The sequence below is a fragment of the Paramisgurnus dabryanus genome, chromosome 2 (assembly GCF_030506205.2).
Source record: "Paramisgurnus dabryanus chromosome 2, PD_genome_1.1, whole genome shotgun sequence".
In the NCBI taxonomy this organism is placed as follows: Eukaryota; Metazoa; Chordata; class Actinopteri; order Cypriniformes; family Cobitidae; genus Paramisgurnus; species Paramisgurnus dabryanus.
Window position 1 is genome coordinate 19,042,522 of NC_133338.1, and position 21,498 is coordinate 19,064,019.

Consider the following 21,498-nt stretch of genomic DNA (forward strand, 5'->3'; position numbering starts at 1 on the left):
GTAGCCAATTATTTCAAAGTGGAGGGGCAGTTAGATGCCTGTGATGTCATAAGCATCAGTTTTTCAGATTGGGCCGTTTTCTGGCTGACATTTCTAAAAGAGGAATTTCTATCAGACTGAGATGTTTATCATGTTTAGCACTTTTTGTATGTTTGTGAATGTTGGTAGACTACCATTATTCAACAAAGATAAGGTAAAAATGTTTTTTTATTCTCTGTCCCCTTTAATGTATGGTTTGTAAGGAAAATATTTGGTCGAGATTTAAATCTGAAATACGAGGGTGCAAAAATCGAAATATCGAGAAAATCGCCAGTTGTCCAAATAAAGTTCTTAGCAACACACGCATTGTTGGCTATTGCTACAAATATATCCTGGCGACTTATGACTGGTTTTGTGGTCACATTTAAGTTATCTTGCTGCTGGATTTGATCAATGAAATCATTTACCAGTACATTATGATGATCTAGGAGGAAGAAAGTGTCAATAAGAATAAACATGTGTGAAAAAACACATTCGTTGAAACAAAAAATGCTCTCTCTTTAAAAACAGGTTGTGTCTCCAAGCAATGCTGAAACTTTTTAAGCTGAAAGTAATTAGTAAAACACAATTTTTTGTTTTCTTCACTTTTGTAATTCACTGGACAAAAGCGTCTGCTAACTACCATCTGCTCAATGTGCTTACAGAAACATAACAACAAATGAAATGACTACTTGCAAAATAGAAAGAACCAAATACAAATACATTTGCACATGTAATAACATACAAATATTGTAACATCTCTCAGACACACAGATAAACCCTGCAAATGTCTCATTTACAGCAAAAGTCTTTTTTCCACCATATCAGTCCAAGAATTCTCTGAGCACAAAATACCAATGGAAGAAGGATGGCCTTCACAAACCACAAACTCTATAAAGCCGCTTTCAAAGCATAAACATTTATTAAAATGCTGAGTTGTACAGGATAGCTTCTTTTCTGCTCTAAACCATGCTATCCACAAAATGACCAGAACTAATGTGATGTCTTATAAACTGAATCAGTCTGTGCAAGAAATTCAATGTTATTTACAACATTATTACTCTACAGACAGGCTCATCCTTAGTGCATCTGAACCTTTGTGCGAGTTTCAACTGCATCCATGTACCTTACTCTCTTAAGCCCTGGTTATAGTCAGTTTTTACACATATGAGAATGTAAGCACACTGTTGAACACATAGCCTTGCAAAGCAGTTTGTTTGACTCATACACGTGCGCTGACGTTCGACGAATGAGCATTGCGACAAATTGCAATACCTCTCGTGGCCTATATACTGCATGCGAATGTGCGACCTATGCATAAGAGGTTTGAAAAATCCACTGTACGTGTACCCGCGTGACTATATTGTACGTAGGCCGTTAGAAGTCAGAGTCCTTGAAGAGGAAACTCTGGAGGGAGATGGGCAATTGTATTTCATAATATACTGCATGGCCATTTGGATCACCCGTGGGAAAGGGAGTAATAAAAAACTGCATTCTGATGCCTGTGTCTGCATTTTGGACTCATAGTACTGGCACTTCAGGACTTGGAGTTTCTGAATCAGCAAGGTCCAAAAGTCTTCTTTACTCTTCTACTGAAAAAACAATAGGCCTCATTCATGAAACCTTTGTAAATATACGAGTAAATTCTGAGTAAGTGGACCTTCCCGAAACCTTTCCTCCGGATTTACAAATACGTTGTAAACGTCAGATTTCATAGTGAAATGTGTGTATGTTAATAAATTCCAATCATTTGTAAACAATTTATTTACAATTATTTACAATTAGCATAATTACCGACTATGCACTACAGCTACGTAAATTACGTATCTAGGAATGCTGTCATCCTCTAGACTCCATTCTGTGGTTTGGTTACATTATGATTAATTAAATAAACAGTGTCCACCAAAGCATTTTAAGCTAAATTAAATAATACCTGGTGCTCTTCTAAAAATGACCAGCATGGTGACGCTTGACAGCGTTATTCTGGAGACGTGTTTGTTGCTGTGATTTGGAATATCCATGAAAGTTACATGTTACTGCTATTTTATTTTGAAGAATAAAGAATACAGAATGTTTGAATTACGCACCATGTACAGGTAGGAGGCAGGTGTACATTTCTTTTATACCAACAAAGAAATTTTCATGAATCCAAATATTTACACCCAAAATTGTTCTGCTCGTGTTGTATAATTGAGGCCCAATGTTATCTGCATCTCAGACGCCCTGAGGGTGAATAAAGAGCTTTTTTTTTAAACTGAACTAACCCTATAAGTCCTTTTAAGACTAAAAACAGCTCCTCCGATGGTTTCAACTGAAGTGAAGCATGAAGTCAGTAATGGAAAACAGACGAAGGCAAGAACAGAGTAAATGAGAAGCTACGACATGGTACTAAGGACCGCCACCCTGGTATATTTGGCCAGAGAATGACTGCAAAAATTCATCTTAGACAGTGGGCCACCAATGACACATGCGTTTCAGGCAAGGGCACTCTAAATATATCACACAGTCCCAAAAGCAAACGTGTTATTACACAGAGGTTTCAGCAAGCTCTAGAATGCATACAGCATGGCAAGGTCCAGGACCAATCAGAGAAGCAAAACCAAAAAGCAAACCAAAAGTGTATTTATGGATGTAAAGAGGAAATGATGTAATGAGGTAATATGTGTTTAGGAAAAACATGTTTCAGTCTGTAATATCACAGGGAAACATACATTGGAGGCCATTAAAGGGACACTCCACTTTTTTTGAAAACATGCTAATTTTCCAGCTCCCCTAGAGTTAAACATTCGATTCTTAGTGTTTTGGAATCCATTCAGCTGATCTCCGGGTCTGGCGCTAGCACTTTTAGCATAGCTTAGCACAATTCTTTGAACCTGATTAGACCATTAGCATTGCGCTAAAAATAACCAAAGAGTTTCGATATTTTACCTATTTAAAACTTGACTCTTCTGTAGTTACATCGTGTACTAAGACCGACGGAAAATTAAAAGTTGCGATTTTCAGATATAGCTAGGAACTATACTCTCATTCTGGCGTAATAATCAAGGCCTTGATGAAAGAAGCAGACTTAGTCTATTCAAAATTCTCAGTAAAAATACTTAGATTCTTAAAAAAAATAAGTTGCCATAGTAAAATGTCCCACATTGCTACTGTCACAAGAAAAGGTTGAGGTACAATTTTGTTCCTAAAACAACAAAACATTTTACTGTACCTTTAAATGTACACAAAAGGTCCTAAGGGTACAATCATGTACCCAACAAAGTTCCTAACTAGATGTACAAAAACAGTACCACCCCAGTTGGTACTTTTTAAAAGGTACAGTTTTGTGCTACAGTATATGGTGTGGTTTTGGTGCCATATGGTGTTAGCCATGGTTGTTAGCACATTTTTTTGTGGTTGCTAGAGTGTTATGGGAAGTTGCTGTTGCTATATTATTATGGATGATTGTTTACTGACCCAAGAGCGCACACCCGAAGTCTATCCCTGTGATGGAAATCACATAATGTGACATTACTTACTGAATAAGATGAAGTACCAATTTATCAGCCATGAAAGCAGTATGTTCTAGACATTATGAATATGGGTAGTGTGAATGAAATTCTAACGTACTACATCTTCCATGTTGATACATCGCGTGACATATGTCGTCATAACAGCAAGGTAGTTGTTAAATGGAATGATGTGGACTCATGGTATAGTAAAGTATCCATTGTATGAATCTTGCTGGAAGAAGAACAATCCAGCTAAGACCAGCATAAGCTGGTGAGCTGGTTTTAGCTGTTCTCCAGCTTGGTTTAAGCTGGTTTTGCTGGTGTATGAAGCTCGTTTTGCTGGTGTAGCAAGCTGGTCTAGCTGTGTTTTGGTCACTTTTTAAGCTGGTCTAGCTGGACTTAGCTGGTCAGGCTGGAAGACCAGCTGGCCCACCAGCATGACCAGCTTTGTCAGGCTGGCAGGACCAGCGTAAACCACTTTAAACCAGCTACCAGCTTATACTGGTCTTAGCTGGATTTTTCAGTAGGGAGTAGGGATGCACCGAATATTCGGCCACCGAAAAGTTTAGGCCGAAAATGCCCCAAAAGAGCATTTTCGGCTTTCGGCCAAAAGACTTTTATCACCGAAACAATACGGCCGAAATGTTGTGATGACGCAAACAGAAATCGCGACCTGCACGTGCTTGTCTGAAGCAACATGTATGCGGCGTAGGTGTATTTAACCGCAAAAAGGCGCTAAAGTACGCACAGAGGCACATACGGTTGTGTCCGGTCCAGACGTGATCATCACAGTGAGTACGCCCTTCAAAGATCAGAACTCTTGATGTGCAAACTTTAGAGAGAGTCGCGCAAATGTGTCTCATACTGTATAGTCCATTAACATACATGTGCCGAATTAAGCAATGAAAAAACAACATAACGTTTTTATGCTGCGCTGTTTGGGATTCGACTTCGTTCTCTGTGTGCGCGCGCGTTTAAGTGCCCTCAATAGTGCACACACGAGTGAGACGCAAACAAGCGAACGTAAAATCTTTCTGTTATTGACAGGGCACATATAAACAAAATTATCTCCAAAATATTATTTTTCTAATAAAAACATTTGTTTATGTCTTAAGTGTGTGTATAGATTACAGTCATAAACCAGTCTCTGCTTATTTAAAGAGACAGTAACCTCAATTAACCTACTTAAGTCTAACAAAGAGACAAATAGCTCTAAAAATAATAATATATTTTATTTATACAATAAAGACAGTGTTATGACTCATTTAATTTCGATTTCTGTACCTAATGCTAATGTTAGCCCTTATTAATGTGCAGCTTTGTTCTTTTTTATAAATGTTTGTAATTTCTTTATTTGTTATTAGATTTTCCCCACCCCCTTTTTGCTGATCTGAAAAATAATCCGATACGTGCCTCAAAAACTGTAATGTGATCTGAACCGTGAGTTTTGTGATCTGTCACACACCCCTAGTAAAGTTAGTACACAGTGATAGCCATAAATGCATTTTTACTAATAATTGGCATAATAATTTATTTCTGTGTTTCGGTTTCGGTTTTTCGGCCAAGAATTTTCATTTCGGTGCATCCCTAGTAGGGAGGTCATCCTGGTACTTTCGCATATTGTTTTTCAATATGAATTCAAACATACTACTCACCTCGCATACTGATTTTCACCTACTATATAGAATGGAAGTAGGTGATTTCGGACACAGGCGATCCTGGAAAATAGCATTTCCAGGCGATCACAAACTACTTTCTTTTGAAGTCTATAGACACCTGGCATACCCTCTTCTTGTAAATCTTCACACCTCACTTGCCCACATCTCCATGTGTGGCAAAAGCTGCTGACTTTGTCTATATTTGCACCTTCTGTGTTACATAAGGTGACAAATTGCCCTTTTACCCTCAAAGTAAACTGGAATATCTCTCCATGCGAGGCTTTGATGAGGGTTTATTTGTGCGACACACATAGTCTTCCCTTTAGCTTAGCGCTTAGCATTCGTCCTTATTCTCTGACACATAAGTTCTTTCATTTATTGTTTAAGATGCGTGGTGAACTTAAACAAAATTACATCTTTTCATTAACAAATGTCAACAGAAGACAAACCCCATAACCAAAACACACCATCTCCTGGCTACAGTTTAAAACAACATTACAGAAGACAAGCGCAGGGTCCCAACAAAATAACCTGGCATGTCATAGCATGCTGAAACTGAAGCTACAACAGTGCATGTGGATGAAGACGAATCACAGGGTGCTACGACCGCATGTGGGTAAAAAGTGAGGACAGACATACAAAAACACACAACTGTGGAAACAGCAAAGTGTGAAAATGACTGTGTCTCAAGTCCAGCTGATGCCGAGACTCCCTGCTGCAGCTGCTCGGTGTGGGAGTACAGGAATTAAATAAAACAGCTAATGACTAAAACAGCTGATCTAACCAAGTCCAATCAGTTGGCACTGGAACAAAACACAAAGGAAACCTTAGAAAGGTTGCGATTGTGATGCAAACTTACCATTCTTGGAGGACGTTTATTTCTGAAGGAAAGTCTCTTTATGAGTCTCATTGTCAGCATGTTTTTTGTCTTTGTCTGGGAATTTGGGTTCATAACTGCAACCACAATGTCTGCATATGCGTGGTGTTGTATGTGTGAATACCTGAAGATTCTCCTCCCAGGAAAAGACAGTGACACGGAAAGTCTTGTCAGTACATGTTTATTTTGTCCCTTGACATATGACATTACTATACAAACTAACAAACTGTATTCTGCAATAACCACAGGTAACTTATGACACAAGTTCTGACTAACATCTGCCTACTTTCCATTTGTGATTATGTAGAGATGTGTCTGTCTATGGATACATTTGGATCCATTTGAATTTGTCTAGTACTGGACATTCTGGGTGGGCCTTTTCCAGACTAAAGCTACCAGGGAAGTGTGATTATACATTACAGTGTTTTTACTTCTTTTTGGTTTCAAACCAGTTTTCAGCTGTATTTGGGGCTTTGGCGGTGAGAAAAATAATGTTTGTCAGCCCTACATTTGGGTCTGTTCAGAATACATTGTGAGTTCATGAATGTGTCTATGCGGATTGGGTGGGTGTGTGTGTGTATATGAGAAAGAGATAAAATGGGCTGTAGCTATGCAATATTAGTTTCCGTTTATTCTCTGTGAAGGACTTCAGATAAATGAAGCATCCGTTCTGTTGGGTGAGCATGCATAAAATGACTAAATGCACTGTAAAAAAATATATGCTAGTTTAACATAAAAAAGTAAGTTACCTGGTTGCATTTAAAATTTGAGTTCATTCAACTTAAAAATATTAGTTGACTTAAAAAAAGTTTACAAATTGTGTTAACTATTTTTTTAAGTGGAAAACTCAAAAATTAAAAGTGCACCTATTACATTGATAAATAAAAAAATATTTTGTGTATTTGGTATAATACAATGTGTTTGCGTGGTTTATGGTTAAAAAAAATTCTAATTACCGTACATTTTTGTAGCTCCAGATTTCACTTCCTGAAACACACTGATTTGAAAAGCCCTGTGTCCCTGATTGGCCAGCTAATCTGTACGTTGTGATTGGCCTGAATACCTCTGACGTTAATCGGAAAGAAATGTTTGAAAAGATTCAGTTGCTAACAGGAGTTAACTTAAAGGTTGTGAGTCCAAGAGTCCAAGAGGGAGGAATTATGATAATGTTGATCTTCATTACGTAACCAATTCCAGGAAGTAAACTCTTGCCTACAATCTGTGTGTTTGTTGTAGTCAAAGAATAGAGATTTACACCAAGATTAACTAGCGCCATTGTTTACTTTGGGGTATGCACCTTTTGCATATCATTAACATGTACACACACCAAAGGAAATGAAACCACGTAACATATTTTTTTAAGTTGAACTAACTTTTTTACAGTGAATCCTTTATTAAATATAAACAGTGATGCAAGTTTGTTGGTGCAAAATAGAGCCTCTCTTTAAGTGTTTGAATGTCCAGAGAAGAAGCAAAGCCAATATGATTCCAGAGTCATTTTCAAGCATGCCAAACAAATCTCCTTCTCTTATCTGTGGCAGACAACAAACCCGCCTGAAAATAACATCAGAGACCTCGAAGGAGACTTCCTTTGAGCCCGACAGAGGAAGGGCAGAGCCTGATAAGAGGGTTTTGCAAAAATTGTCAACCTCAACTGTATATATCAACTGTTCATGATCCTGGCAGCCAATAAACACTGATAAATGTAAAAAATTGAAATAATATACACGTTCTGGCTTGCTGTTCAACTCATCAGACACAGTAACATCTAAATGAAACCACATGACCATGCAGTCAGGGACAAAAACAAAACCAGATGCAATATGGCAACCACAAAATGTCATTTGGCAAGGCCACGTAATCTTTGCCCAACCATGAAATGAACCACAGCAATATTTTAACCATTGTTTTTAAATACACTGACTGCAACGGACTGTCCTTTTAATGATTGGGACAAAATGTAAATTGCACTGACCTGGTTTTTATGCAAGACAATCACTGAAAATATATCACATTCACTTATGAGAACACAAACAATGTATAGTGAGAGGATGTTTGGCCCCTGGACACAACATGCTACAACAAAATACAATACAATACAATGTAGTATCTAACCTAAGATATAGTTACAACATCCTTTTAAATTTTACAGATGTTTTCACACGTCACCTATGTTGTGTAAGTGCATACCAGCGCATGCTATTTGTTGCTACATGTCATGTCCTGTGTAAACGGAGGTTAAAGTATCCGTTGAAAATTCTATTGTGAATCAGTGAAAATCAATCTTATGTATCATGTTATATATATTCAGTATGTCTTTGCAGCTACAGTATGCACTTAAGAATATGTGGCTACAGTATGACAAAACAAGCAATGTTAGTTTGCTCAGTGTTAAAGGCAACTTAAATAAACACTGCCCAGATTTAAAGAAACAGTTACCCATAAAAAATGAGTTGTGGTCACCAAGGTGTTGTTACACTGTATGGAGTTTTGTGTGGTTATTATGGCATTTCCATGTGTTTGCTATGATGTTTTGGGTGGTCAAAAAAGCCATTCACCTTCATTGTATAGTCTGTACACTCTCAGAAAGAAGATATAAGAAGGTTCAAAAGTTGTCACTGGGACGGTACCTTTTCAAAAAGAAAATTTTTTACCTAAAAGGTGCATGTTGGTACCTCAAAGGTAAACATTGGTACATACTGGTAACTCAAAGGTACATATCAGCATCATTTTAAAAGGTACATCCCAGTGATCAATTTTTTACCTCTTTTTTTTTCTTAGAGTATAGAAATGGCTCAGGGCAGGCCCCTTTTTCAATTCAAGTATACCGTAAAAAGTGAAAAGTTGGATCAACTTAAAAAATTACTTTAATTGGTAATTTATTGGGTGAAAAATTAGGTGAACCAACTTTTTTCTTTTTTTACAATGTATATGGGATTATGGTTTTATATGGTTTTAATCTTTTGCCAAACAAAAACTGTCATGTCCTAGTTTTTAAAACAACCCATACAAATGTTCATGCAGGGCAAGTTACAATCCAACACGTATACTTGTCATAGCCAAAACCACTAATAATAATGGCTGCAGGACCTACAAGTAGTTTGTTATTGTAATTCTAGAGCTGTTGAAATGTTTTTGTCAGAACTACTGCAATACAAATGATCCACAACATTTCAACTAATAAGCATGAGCAAATTTGTAATCTACATTAAAGATGCCCAGATACAAATCTGCAAGCATTTAAACAGTGCCACATTAGTATCTGTACAAGGGACAAACATCGCTCCACTGTTTTTTTGGGTGACTCCTGAAAGAAAAGCATCCATCATCATCTAAGCCTAACCCATGACCCCACCCAAACACACTTTCAAATGGTCTCTCTTTCCTCCCACTCTTTGTACCGAACCAATGGTCTTTCAAACTGAAACCCAACACTCATAATTACATGTGAGCAAATCTCTTTCCTATAACAAAAATAGTTCCCTGTGATCAACAAGTGTATACCCAGCCAACAAGTTACAGGCTTTAAAGTTTGTTTTAGACAACATATCAAAAGAGGCATAATGAGTAATGCAGGAAAGAGCTAACCATAAAACAGAGGGAGCATCATCATGCTTATAAAGTAACGGTTACACTACACACGGTACTTCAGTTACTGCTAAAAAATATAGCTTATTCCATATATTACATAATAGGTCTGAAAATAATATATTGGTTTCAAATTTTTCAAAGCACAGGCACATGGAAATGCTTTTTGTGGCACCTTGAAAGGTTGTTTTGGGATTGGAATCTTATTTTGAGAATGTTTAAGAGCTTAATACTAGGATTGCAACTCACACGGGTGAAAATATACTTTAAATGATACGTTCTTTGCATGATATAATCTTTGCATGTACACTGGGCAGTGAAGGCAACCTACAGGTTAATTATACCCCATTCAAACACCATTTGGTCACAGAAATTTTTTGTAAAATTGGCAGTCTTGTGTGTGAACACAAACATGTACCATACATATTCTGGGATTACTCCCGTAAAGGGGACCTTGTAACATAGCCGTAACATTTACTGAGCACGTCCTATGTGAACAAAAGATGCCGTAAGTGCCATCGCAACAAGAAGTTATGGTTCAGCTAAAGGATGATTCACCAGCATCACAGAACGGCGCGCTTAATGATCTTATCATAAACAAAAATGCATGTATGTGGTTTCTCGAGACAGAAATCACAAATAATAAGCAAACTTCACTGCAGTAAAACTACCAAGTGCAGGACTTTAAACACATTTTTACGGCAGGTGTGTGAATGCACGCACAGATTCTATTGGCAGTGTGAATGAACCAAATCCCGGATGCATTTCCGTAAATCCCCAAATTATTGATGCACTGGTGCTAATGTGAATTGGCTAATAATCGAGGTAATGGCTGATAATGACTACTAAGACATGTATCCTAAAAAGAGTAAGAAAATTATCCCCTTTCTGTGTCCAAACTCAAATAAAAACTAATATTATCAAAATATTTTTTTTAAATATTAGCATTTAGCCCACATCAAACAAAACCAGACCTCTGTACATAGGCAACAATGGTCACCCATGGTACACTTGAGCCAGACACTCCTCAAAAGATTTCATTGGATTTTGAATTGTGTTATTGTGAGATGCACTAGCTCTTTAAAAAGGGAGATGGGAGTGGAGAGACAGGTGGAAATGTTGAATGCAGATGGAGGCAATGGTGAGCACCGAGCAGGGAGTTGGCCTTAGAGCTAATTTCGCTCTGATCAGGGACGAGACTAATTGTTTCCATGCACGCACAAAGACATCCACTTACCCTGTTATTATTCATCTCACAGAGTACATTGCACATGCATTCCTCTTCTATCTGGTAGATGTAGCAATAAAGAGATACATTTATTTAAAAACCAAATCAGAACCAATCCTCTGCAAATTTAGGTCAGAGGGAGCATTTGCTCTAAAGTTGTCATTTAGCTTGTGGTTTTGGGTTACCAGACCTGAGAACACAGCGAGGTCACGTATCTAAAGAAAGAAAACATTGCCCCTTAGCAGAACAGGTGGTCACTGCTCAAAGTTTAGAAAATGCAGTGGTCAAGTCGCATATTTCCTTATTTCTGTATTTTGTCAGATGAGCAAGGTAAGATGTGCAATGAGGATGTGTTACTAGGTTGGATATTTGAATGCAACAATAAACTGAGTCATAATGGTGACCTCAGAGATAATCATTACAATCCAAACAGAGCTATGTTTTTAAACAAAACAAAAACAAAAACAAATTTGGTTATTTGTAAAGGATTATTATATACTACGTATGTTTGACAATGACAGCAGGGTGTGTGAAAGTAAAGACAGCCTAAGGCCAAATTGAACAAAACTCTGAGCAAAAACGCAGAGGAACAAAAGGAAACCGAGTCCAATTGAAACATTTTCATCTGCTTTTGTTACATTCACTCACACATTTTAAATGTTTAAAATTGCTCCATGACTTTTTAAGAAGTTTCTCCACACCGATCAAAACATTCCGATGCAAGACCACACATGTTCTCGAAAATGTCTGACTACAACACTTTCTACAAAGCAAAATGTAGATGTTATACCTATAACAACAAATCATTCCATGCACAGCGCTTTATCCAAAACAGATGCAGTGACACCAGTAGGAAACTTACTGTAGCTGACTGTAAAGGTAAAGTCGACTCCATTCGTAAGTATTAGTCCTCAGCGCTCCTTTAGACACCCAACGTAAATAAACATGTCCATTCAGCCGCACGCTCTGTGAGTTCACAGGGTGAAGCTGAAGTGAGAGAGTCTTAGTTTGCAGCCACGTCTCTGCCTTCACTCACTGTCTTGTTCCCTCACTCGCTCTGTTCCTTTCCCCTTCTCATTTCATTCTCTGCCTTTCTCCTCCCACTACAATAAACCCTCATTGCCTCAGAGCTGCAGAAGTAATCCGTAATGTCACACTGATTTAGATGGAAACTGGCAAAATGGAACTGGTTTGGTACGCAAAGTTTATTATTTGAGGCATTAACTGTCTAATTTGAATAATGTTTACTTAAAGGCAACTTCCTTAATAAGATTCTTGTTAAACAATACTGCTCAACAAAGGCATTATACATGTTCTTTGAAGTAAAAAAAAACTACCCAAACTTTTTTAGGCTTTAAACATCAGAATGTCTTATGCTGAAAGGGATTCCCTGCTGTTCTTACCTAAATAGGGATCGAGCTAAATGTAGCGTTCTAAACAGAATCCATAAGCCATGCCAAAAAAGGAGACTTTGTATGCAACAATTTTTATTTTAAAGTTTTGTGAATTTTGACATTACTCATAAGGCAGAAATATTTCACCAAAGGATCAGGTGAATCTCAAGTAAGTATTGATATAAGTGGCAAGAAGGACGATAAAATGGTTAGCAGCACTGTGTCCAAAATTAACTCCCTATCATGTAGTATGCGAACATCAGTATGCGAAGCACTTTCAAATCCATAGTATTTAAGAAAAAGTAGAAATATCTGGATGGTAATTATTTTTTTACTTGAAGACTTTTTAATATAAAAACTATATTTCCGAGGTTAAACACTTTTTAATTGTACTAAATAACTTGTGTACAAAGATATTTTATCATGTTCTGACATACTAGCATGTATTTCCAATGGCATATAAATATTTTTAACAATAAATATTTGTTTGCAATTCACTTAAATTACTATTTGTCGCCACACAGACTTTCCTGTTTCATTGAAGGTATGTTACTATTTTTCATGAGCTGACCTCAAAGACTTTTTCAATGTACACAAAAGGCCTATTTCTCTCATCTCCTTTGCCGAAATAATCCATCCACCACACAGGTCTGGCATATTAACTCTTTCCCTGCCAACTTATAAAATCCAGAACTATTCCCTAAGGGCAAACAGTTCAAACTCTGTTTATGATCTCTATCAAAATTCCTTCACAAAAATGCAATTATCTCAAAATTTGGTATTTTTGTAGAAACTAACCCATATTTGAGAGGTGATAAATAAATGTATGAAAGTTTTTTGGTTTAAAAGCAGAAGATCTGTTCTTTCATTTGATATATGTTTATATATTTAAAGAAGAACCTTTTCTGGAATGCATTAAACTTTTGTGAAAATCATAAAAAACTTTTTTAAAACACTGGTGGGGAAAGAGTTAAAGTGCACCCATTTCATTGCTTAAAAACATGGGTATTTTATGTATTTAGTATAATACAATGTGTTCGCGTGGTTTATGGTTAAAAATACACATTATTTTCCACATAACATATTTTTTTAGCTCCAGATATACTGCTTTCCTCCTGTTTGTTGTAGTCCAAGAAAAGAGATTTACATTGGAAAAGATAACTTGCGTCATTGATTACTTTGGGGTATCGATATTTTGCATATCGTTTACATGTACTGATACACATTTACACACCAAAGCAGATCGGACCATAGCTGCTCTGATAAGGCCGCATGATTATTGCACAGGTGTGCCTTAGGCAGGTCACAATAAAAGGCCATTCTAAAATGTGCAGTTTTACTGTATTGAGGGTCTAGGGGTCCAAAACCATTTGTTTTACACAACGCAACACAACTCCTTTGTATAGAGTTGATCAAATTATTGGTTGTGGCCTGTGGACTGTTGGTCCACTCCTCTTCAATAGCTGTGCGAAGTTGCTGGATATTGGCAGAAACTGGAACACACTGCCGTATACTTAGATCCAGAGCTCTCAAAAACATGCTCAATGGCTGACATGTCTGGTGAGTATGCTGGCCATGCAAGAACTGGGATGTTTTTAGCTTCCAGGAATTGTGTACAGAATTGTGTAACATTTTAGAGAAGCCTTTTATTGTGGCCAGCCAAAGGCACACCTGTGCAATAATCATGCTGTCTAATCAACATCTTGATATGCCACACCTGTAAGGTGGATGGATTATCTCACCAAAGGAGAACTAACACAGATTTAAACATATTTATGAACAATATTTGAGAGAAATGGGCCTTGTGTGTACATAGAAAAAGTCTTAGATCTTCTAAGAGTCCAGCTAATGAAAAATGGGGGCAAAAACGAAAGTGTTACGTTACTAATTTTGTTTAGTGTATATTTTAACAATAGGTTTAATAGTCGGATTTCTCGATAAAAGTAACAAAATATTTGAGATAAAATGCTAAACTTATCAGATATATACATAAATACACATTTTCCGCCATCTTGAATTATTTTCTCAGACTCGACCACAGACCTACGTCACGCTGCTCTTTCACACCGATTGGCAGTCGTTTTGTCGCATCGCTCAGCATTTGGATAAAATAGCCTGCTTGTCTATTTTGGCCCCGCCCTGCTCGCACAGCGGCGAGCTCGTCGCTTGTCGCTGGCAAATGGCCACTTCCATTGAAAATGAATGGTAGCCTGTCGCTCTGTCTCTGTCGCTTGTAGCTAATGTGACTGGGGGGTAAGGCTGCCAAACTACTCTAGAGCTTAAAGTGTAACTAAACCCCTGGTCAGAGCCTGACTCCACCCACTGGCAATATTTGAAAAATACAAGAAAAGTGGGCAGATCCCAAGGAGATAGAGGGGACGAACTAAGTGTGTGGTGAGATCGTAACAAGGGCGTGGTGATCTTGAACCTGCTTACGTCACGAGTCATTTTTTGGACCCACCATCCAATAGGAGAATTCAACTGTAGTAGCCACCGTTCAACCTGAAGAGGGCAGCACTCAGACGTTTTTCCACTATATATTGTAGTATTGAAACACTTTACATCCAAATGACAAAAAACTTACTAAAATCAATGAACAGCACTAATAAACCATTCTTACAGATCATTAACTAAAAAAAGTTGGTTTAGGGTTTAGTTACTCTTTAATCTAAAACCCTGGCTCAGTCATATAGGGCTGTAGATGTGATGGCTGACAGGTGGATGCTCTGGAAACACTCCGGCCCATGAAACTTGTTAATTCTGTGTGCAGCAATGAGCAACTTTTTTTGTCTTTGGCCATAGTGCAATTTTCTCTTTATAGATATCAAGGCATACACTCCAAATTGTAAAGCACTATATGTGCATTCTATTAGTACTTTTAATATATTATGGATTAAAACAATCCATCAGTGTGTTGTCACTGTCAAGATGTTTTCTATTTTGGAATTTGAAACATATAAAAGCAAAGTATTTTCAAATAATCCATCCAAAATACTGCAAAGGTGGTGTTAATTGCAGCTATTTAAAAGATTAATTCATAAAAAAGGAAAAGCACATTGCTCTTTTTTAAAAGTCAACAAAAAAGTGTGATGTGCCTTTGTTTTGCTTGATGGCACTGGAAAAAGGTTCTTTAGTCCATAAAAAGAAAGAAGAAATGGTTTTATTATTCTATGAACTCTTTGGGGAACTAAAAAAATCTGTCTATGGCATCCTTGTGAGCAACTTTAGTAGCACCTTTATTCTAAGAGTAAAGAACTGATTTTTGTTTACTAAAAAGTTATAAACTGGCTTTAAGTTTAGCACAAAAATATAGAGCTATATGGCCTTTCATGCTATCTGGCAAAGAAAAAAACATGCTCAGACCAAGCATTTTCCAACCAAACAAGCATCTCAATTTCACACACCCTCCCTCTCTCTGTCGTGTGTTGTTGAAAACTCTTTGGGTGAGCATCAGTGTGACTGATGTTCTCATAACCACACTTTCCAGAATGCCTGACCACTAGAGGGGCATTAGGTCCATGAAAAAGGCTGCTTCAAGTTCCAGGAAAAGCCAAAGGGAAATCCTACTCCTCTCAGATTCCACACTTGGAGAGGTGACAAACCTTTTCCAGCTTCAAACCTACTTGCAAGTTCAAATCCATGAGACTACAGTATATTGGTCTAAAATATGTAATTTTAAGGCATCAAATATACTATATGATTTGGAACGACAGTAGTGGACTGGCAACATTTTTACATTTCAGAGAGGATACTAATGGTACAATCACACACATGCCATGAGTTTACTGAAAGAGTTTACTGAAACAAAGTCGTCGTGCTCAGAAGAAATGGTCTATTACAAAGGCCGCTCTGTGTATTTAGAGATAAACGAAACAAAAATTTTAAATAGCCAGACAATCAGGACTAAACATAATGCAGAATGGCCGACCCGCTTCTGAATTGGTAAATAAAATGAGAGACAATTTGGAGTAAACTGAGAAGGCTTGTATCTCTTTTTCGTAGTAGCAAAACATAGAGTTCTTTGTAGAAAGGAGTCATTGAGTATACAATATGCATTTTAATTGCAATTCAAAAATTGGTTAAACTTACCTCAAGGTCGTTAAGTGAATGAGCCAGACTCAGCCGTTTAGCAGGAGCTGCTGTTCTTCGAATAGAGGAGCGTCCTTTAGTAAGTGCCCAAAATATAGATCCCTGAAAAGAGAAACATTAACCTAAGATCTGATTGCAGATGATAAAAATTTTTATACAACATGGCTGTTAAATGCTTTATTCTGATTGTTTGAGAAATGTTCCACACCTGACCTGTCAAATGTCTTAAAATAACCACCAGAGCAATGTCTGTGGTAACCGTGGTACTCCGCTTTGCATCATACGGCATTACCACTTTGGGTGTGCATTATTTTTTAATAATTCATCGGCCCATCATCAATTATTCCTTACATACTGAATGGTATTTTGTCAGCAGAGAAAACTTTACTGGGTACACACTGCTTCTTATATTTATTACAGTGAGTGCTACATGACAAGACTATAAATAACTATAAATACCACGGTGGGCTTTTGTGTTTCCCAAACATAAAAGCCCACCGTGGAGTTTATAGTTAGGGGCCAAAGTTGCATTGTAGTAATCCAACAAAACATACAAGACATGTAAAAAACAGATATTTCACTGGGTTCCCTTGCATCATGTTTTGAGATGTCTTGTGGGTATCTGTACATAAATGTACATAACCTGCTTCTTCTTCTCTCACCTAACCTTTGCTTTTATTTTGAACACTGCACTGATACACTGTAAAAACATTTGCTGCCTTCAACTTTATCAAGTTTATTTAAATAAAAACCATTTTTTATTAAATATTTAAAATGTATTTAATATTTTACTATGTTCTTACCTCAACTTAGATGAATTAATACATACCTATCTTTTTACAATGCATGCACTTTTGATCTTTATACGGTGCTTCTTAAATGTATTAGCATTTAGCCTAGCCCCATTCATTCCTATGGCTCTAAACAAAAGTTTTATTTTGTGCCACCATACTTACTCCTGTAACTATGTAACAGTCTTTGAATAGGGAAAACATGGAAGTGTTTGGTGGTTTCTAAATTCATCCCTGTTTGGAGCCATAGGAATTAATGGGGCTAGGCTACATTCATGAGGCGCTGTACAAAGATTAAAAGTGCATGCATTGAAAAAAAGATAAGTATTAATTAGTCTAAGTTGAGATAAGAACATAGTAAAATATTGTTTTCCTTTAACTAAGTTCGGGAGGACATGTGATCCAACCAATTAGCGCGAAGAGGTGCCTATAAATAGCCATTCTTCACCTCTGTCCCATGACAGTTTTTGCAGCATCCCGCCTCCACCCCATTACCTCACTCTCAGCTAGTTTTCTGTATCCCAGTTAAAGAGGGGGAGTACTCTTGGTTCAAGCTAAAATTCCGAGCTCTGAGACTTTCCTATCAATTACATGTTAATGAGAACTTGTGAAAGTACATTCAAACTTAGTCAATTTAACATACAATTTAACATTTTCAAATGTTTTGACATCACTTCAACTCAACAAAATGAGTTACACAATTTTTACTTTTTTTGGTAAATTTAAAATAGTAAGTTAAAACGGCTAGTTTGCCAGTTTGATTAAAAAAATAAGACAGCAAAATACTTTTTACTGTGTATTTATTTGTCTGATAATAAACTTTCCAAGTATGTTTTTAATATAAATATATATTTCAAAGACCATCCGTCTTTTAAGTTCACTGAATGCATTTAAATGAGGTTATTTCCTACTATATTCTACATAATCTGATTATCTATAATCTTATAATTATTACATACAAATTTAAATAATTACAATTTTAGCTTTATAAATCAAATCTTAGAGGTTAAACATGTCAAAAAGAGACAAATGACCCAGCAATAAATTATATCAGTCAAATAATCTGTCCGTTTCATCACACAGCTGACAAATAGTTTCTAGGTGACTTTCAACATTGTAAATAGAGCTAAGGCTGATCTATTCAGCATAATCATATTGAACTGCACTAATCAACCCAATAGCTCCATCTGCTGTGCCTGATACTTGCCGCACCATCTGTTCCATGGCTTATTGTAATAAATCCTTTAATTTAGCATGCTGGCAATAAAAATGCTGTAAGACTGGCCAGACAGCGAAGACATGACTAAGATTTTCTTGCTTACTTTGGTATTATATACATGGTAGGCATGATTTTTGCCCTCTCAAAAATATATGCATATATGATGTATAATATGTAGAATACAGGTTTGCATGCCATGATGTATAATACAATTATGGTTAAATTAAGGATCATGGATGGATAAATGACTGGATATCTGTCTGTTATGACAGATATACAAACAACGTTGACCTCTAGTATATAGATAGAAAAGTATTGAATTATTTGTGTTTCTAATAAGTGTTATAGCAACCGCTTTGGTGGGGTTAATTTACACCATAGGTGGGGTTAATTGTAACATTTTCACTTTTGTCACTTTCTATGTTATTGTATGAGAATGGTAGGTTCCACACACAAACTTTAAATGTTCATTTGTAGCAGAGATGTGTGTCGAAAAATCTTTCTTACCTTATTTTCCACTTCCTTTTGTTTGGACGCACTGCTGAAGAGCCTGCATGTGACCTCAAGCTGTGGGGTGAAGTTCATTTTCTGAGGGTGTTTGAAATCTTCTAGTGGTTTGTATCTGAGAGTTGGAATTTGTTCCATGGCAGGTGGAAGGAGGCTACTTTTAGATTTGGACTCGTCACTGTCTCTCTCCACCAAGCACTCGGTGCTATTGGGACGAGATTTCTGCCATCGGGCCTTTAAGCCAGAAGGTCGGTGTTGACTGCTTTTGTGCTTAGATGACAAGTTAGATTGCATACACAGAGGAAAAGAGGTAAAAGCTGAAGCATCTGCCCCAGCAAAGGCACCTTCTTGCGTCACAGGTTGAGCAGTAACTGTTAGTGGTTCTGATAGGAGGCACCTGAGCTCAGGTTTGAGAAGTTCAGTATTCCTGTGCTGGGAATAATCCGGTGGTGGGTTTGGAATGTTTGGAGATGTGAAGCTCCACTGGCCAATGATGCTCTCATGATCATCTGGTGATGCATTTCCAATTCCACTGTCGCTGCCGCTGTTGCGCATATTTTGCTGTCCTTCATCTGGATTCTCGCTGTCAAGTTTAAGTCTCAGTTTTTCAATATAGTCTCCAATGTCAGAATAAAGGACAGACACAAATTGTGAAATAGAGTGGGGAGTCTGAGGAAACTCCAAACAGCCTTTAGTGTCTGGATCTGGAGTGCACGGAATTCCAAAGTGCCCGACGATGCTTTGGTGCTCCTTGTGGTCATAAAGTTCTGGATCTACAAAAAAGACGTGACACAATGTTTTCAAGCTGCCCGTCTTTGTTACATCATCCCCATTTTTTGTCGAATCAGTACAGACAAGACCGAAAAACCTGCTGTCTTCCGTACAAATGACGCAAAGTGCCAGGCTCTCCGCAGGGTAAGATGCAAGAACAGCATCTTTCTCATCACAAAGCTGTACACAGTTGCATTTGATTTTCATCATGACCAGGGAATGGGTCTTCTGTTTAATCCCAATCTGGCTGATACATTCACGGATTGCTTGCAATGCCTTCTCCTCAGATTGTGACATCACTAACTCCAGTTCCATAGAGTTGATGTATCCCACAACCATTGCTACATTCAGGAGGCTGGAGTCTGACACAAAATCATTCTGACTTTGGAGGTCTGAGAACACAGAGTCCTCACTTGTAACTCGAGATGTCTCCATCTGTAGAAGACTAATAGGGTGGCCTCTGGGTTTGGATTGCTGTACCCAATAGGACATATCTGGTTCGGACACAGGTCGTTGTTTTTTGTGCTGCTCTTGTTGTGTGGTCATGGTGCCATGATCTGAGATCTCAAAGATAGTATCAAAACTTCCAACTGACTGAAGCATCGGCTCCCTCATATTTATAGCACTAGGATCTTCAGAGAAAGGTTTTTTTCCAGGACTGAGCCATGGCAATTTACCGTTACTTTGACAAACATGCTCCTTGACAGTGGAGCAAGAGCCAGTAGTCTGTATGTCACCTGATGTTACCAGCAAACAGAGTGACCGTGATGATGTGCCGATCAGCTTTGCCACCACTTCGTGTGATTCCTCAGAAACATCCGTATCATTCACGCGCAGGATGCGGTCATCAGGACGTAGTCCGACACTGTACGCTGGACTGCCTTTTATTATTCCACGCAGGACGCAAGGTGCTTGGCCGGCTATGGTGAATCCGTAGCCAGCTTTGCCGCGTTCCATCTCAACCCTGCGGACAGCTGGGCTGCAAGGACGTTCCAATTGCTTCATCGCAGAATCATCTAATCTCAAAACTCTCATTTTGAAGCTGAAATTCACAACAGCAGTACAAGAAACAGGTGCCGTTTTCCTGTTCAGACCCAGCACAAACTATGTGCAATCATACTGCTAAGGAAAAACAGGGCAGAGTGACTTAAGTTCAAATATGAGACATCTGTCATTTGTTTACATGACATATAGAGTGCAAACAAACCTAATAGGAAAAAACAGACTCAGTCTAACACACAGGAGATATGGTTAAGGTGATCTACAAGGAGACAATTTTAACATAATGCTGCTAGTAAGTTAATCTTCACATAGTTGATGAAGGAACCAGGTTATTCTGTTGTAAATACTTATCATTTTTTAAAAAAATCATTTAGAATTGTATAAAAACTTTGAAATACCATTGAACATTTTTTTATACAATTACTTTATAACTATTATGACGTCAAAATTTATGACTTTTCAATATACTATTCTTTAAACATTTATTATTAACACTTTACAATAAGGTTGCATTAGTAGTAAAACCATTTACTAACATGAACAAACATGTATTAATTCATGTCAATGTTAGTTAATGTCAATACAGAGTTATTCATGTTAGTGTATGTATGGTGCATTAACTAATGTTAAAAGTTACTCTCGATTTTATAATCTATTAGTATCTATTAGTATTGCCGAAATTATCATAAGATAAAATGAATAAATGCTGTAGATGTGTTGCTCATTGTTAACTAATGCATTAACAAACTGTTAAAAAATACAACCTTATGTAAAGAATTACATTTATTTGTAATTTATCGCACGTCGGAACTAATGGTTTCCCATATGTGTGCTGTTTAAAGCAGTTAACGTTTGTATTATTATT

At 37.3% G+C, this 21,498-nt stretch overlaps 1 protein-coding gene across 4 annotated transcripts in view; it reads right to left on the bottom strand.

The window, feature by feature from the left end:
• The window catches only part of rgs12a (regulator of G protein signaling 12a), a 38,274-nt gene that overhangs the window by 16,372 nt on the left and 404 nt on the right, over positions 1-21,498 (bottom strand). For all 4 annotated transcript variants that reach the window (XR_012335156.1, XM_065275455.2, XM_065275452.2 and 1 more), the window contains exons 2-3: positions 18,861-20,753; positions 16,344-16,445 (exon numbers count right to left, since the gene is read on the bottom strand). Coding sequence is in view for 3 of the 4 variants with exons in the window: in XM_065275455.2 (XP_065131527.1) it covers positions 16,344-16,445; positions 18,861-20,666 (1,908 nt within the window). In the remaining variant the exon portion in view is untranslated. The remainder of the gene's footprint in view (positions 1-16,343; positions 16,446-18,860; positions 20,754-21,498) is intronic.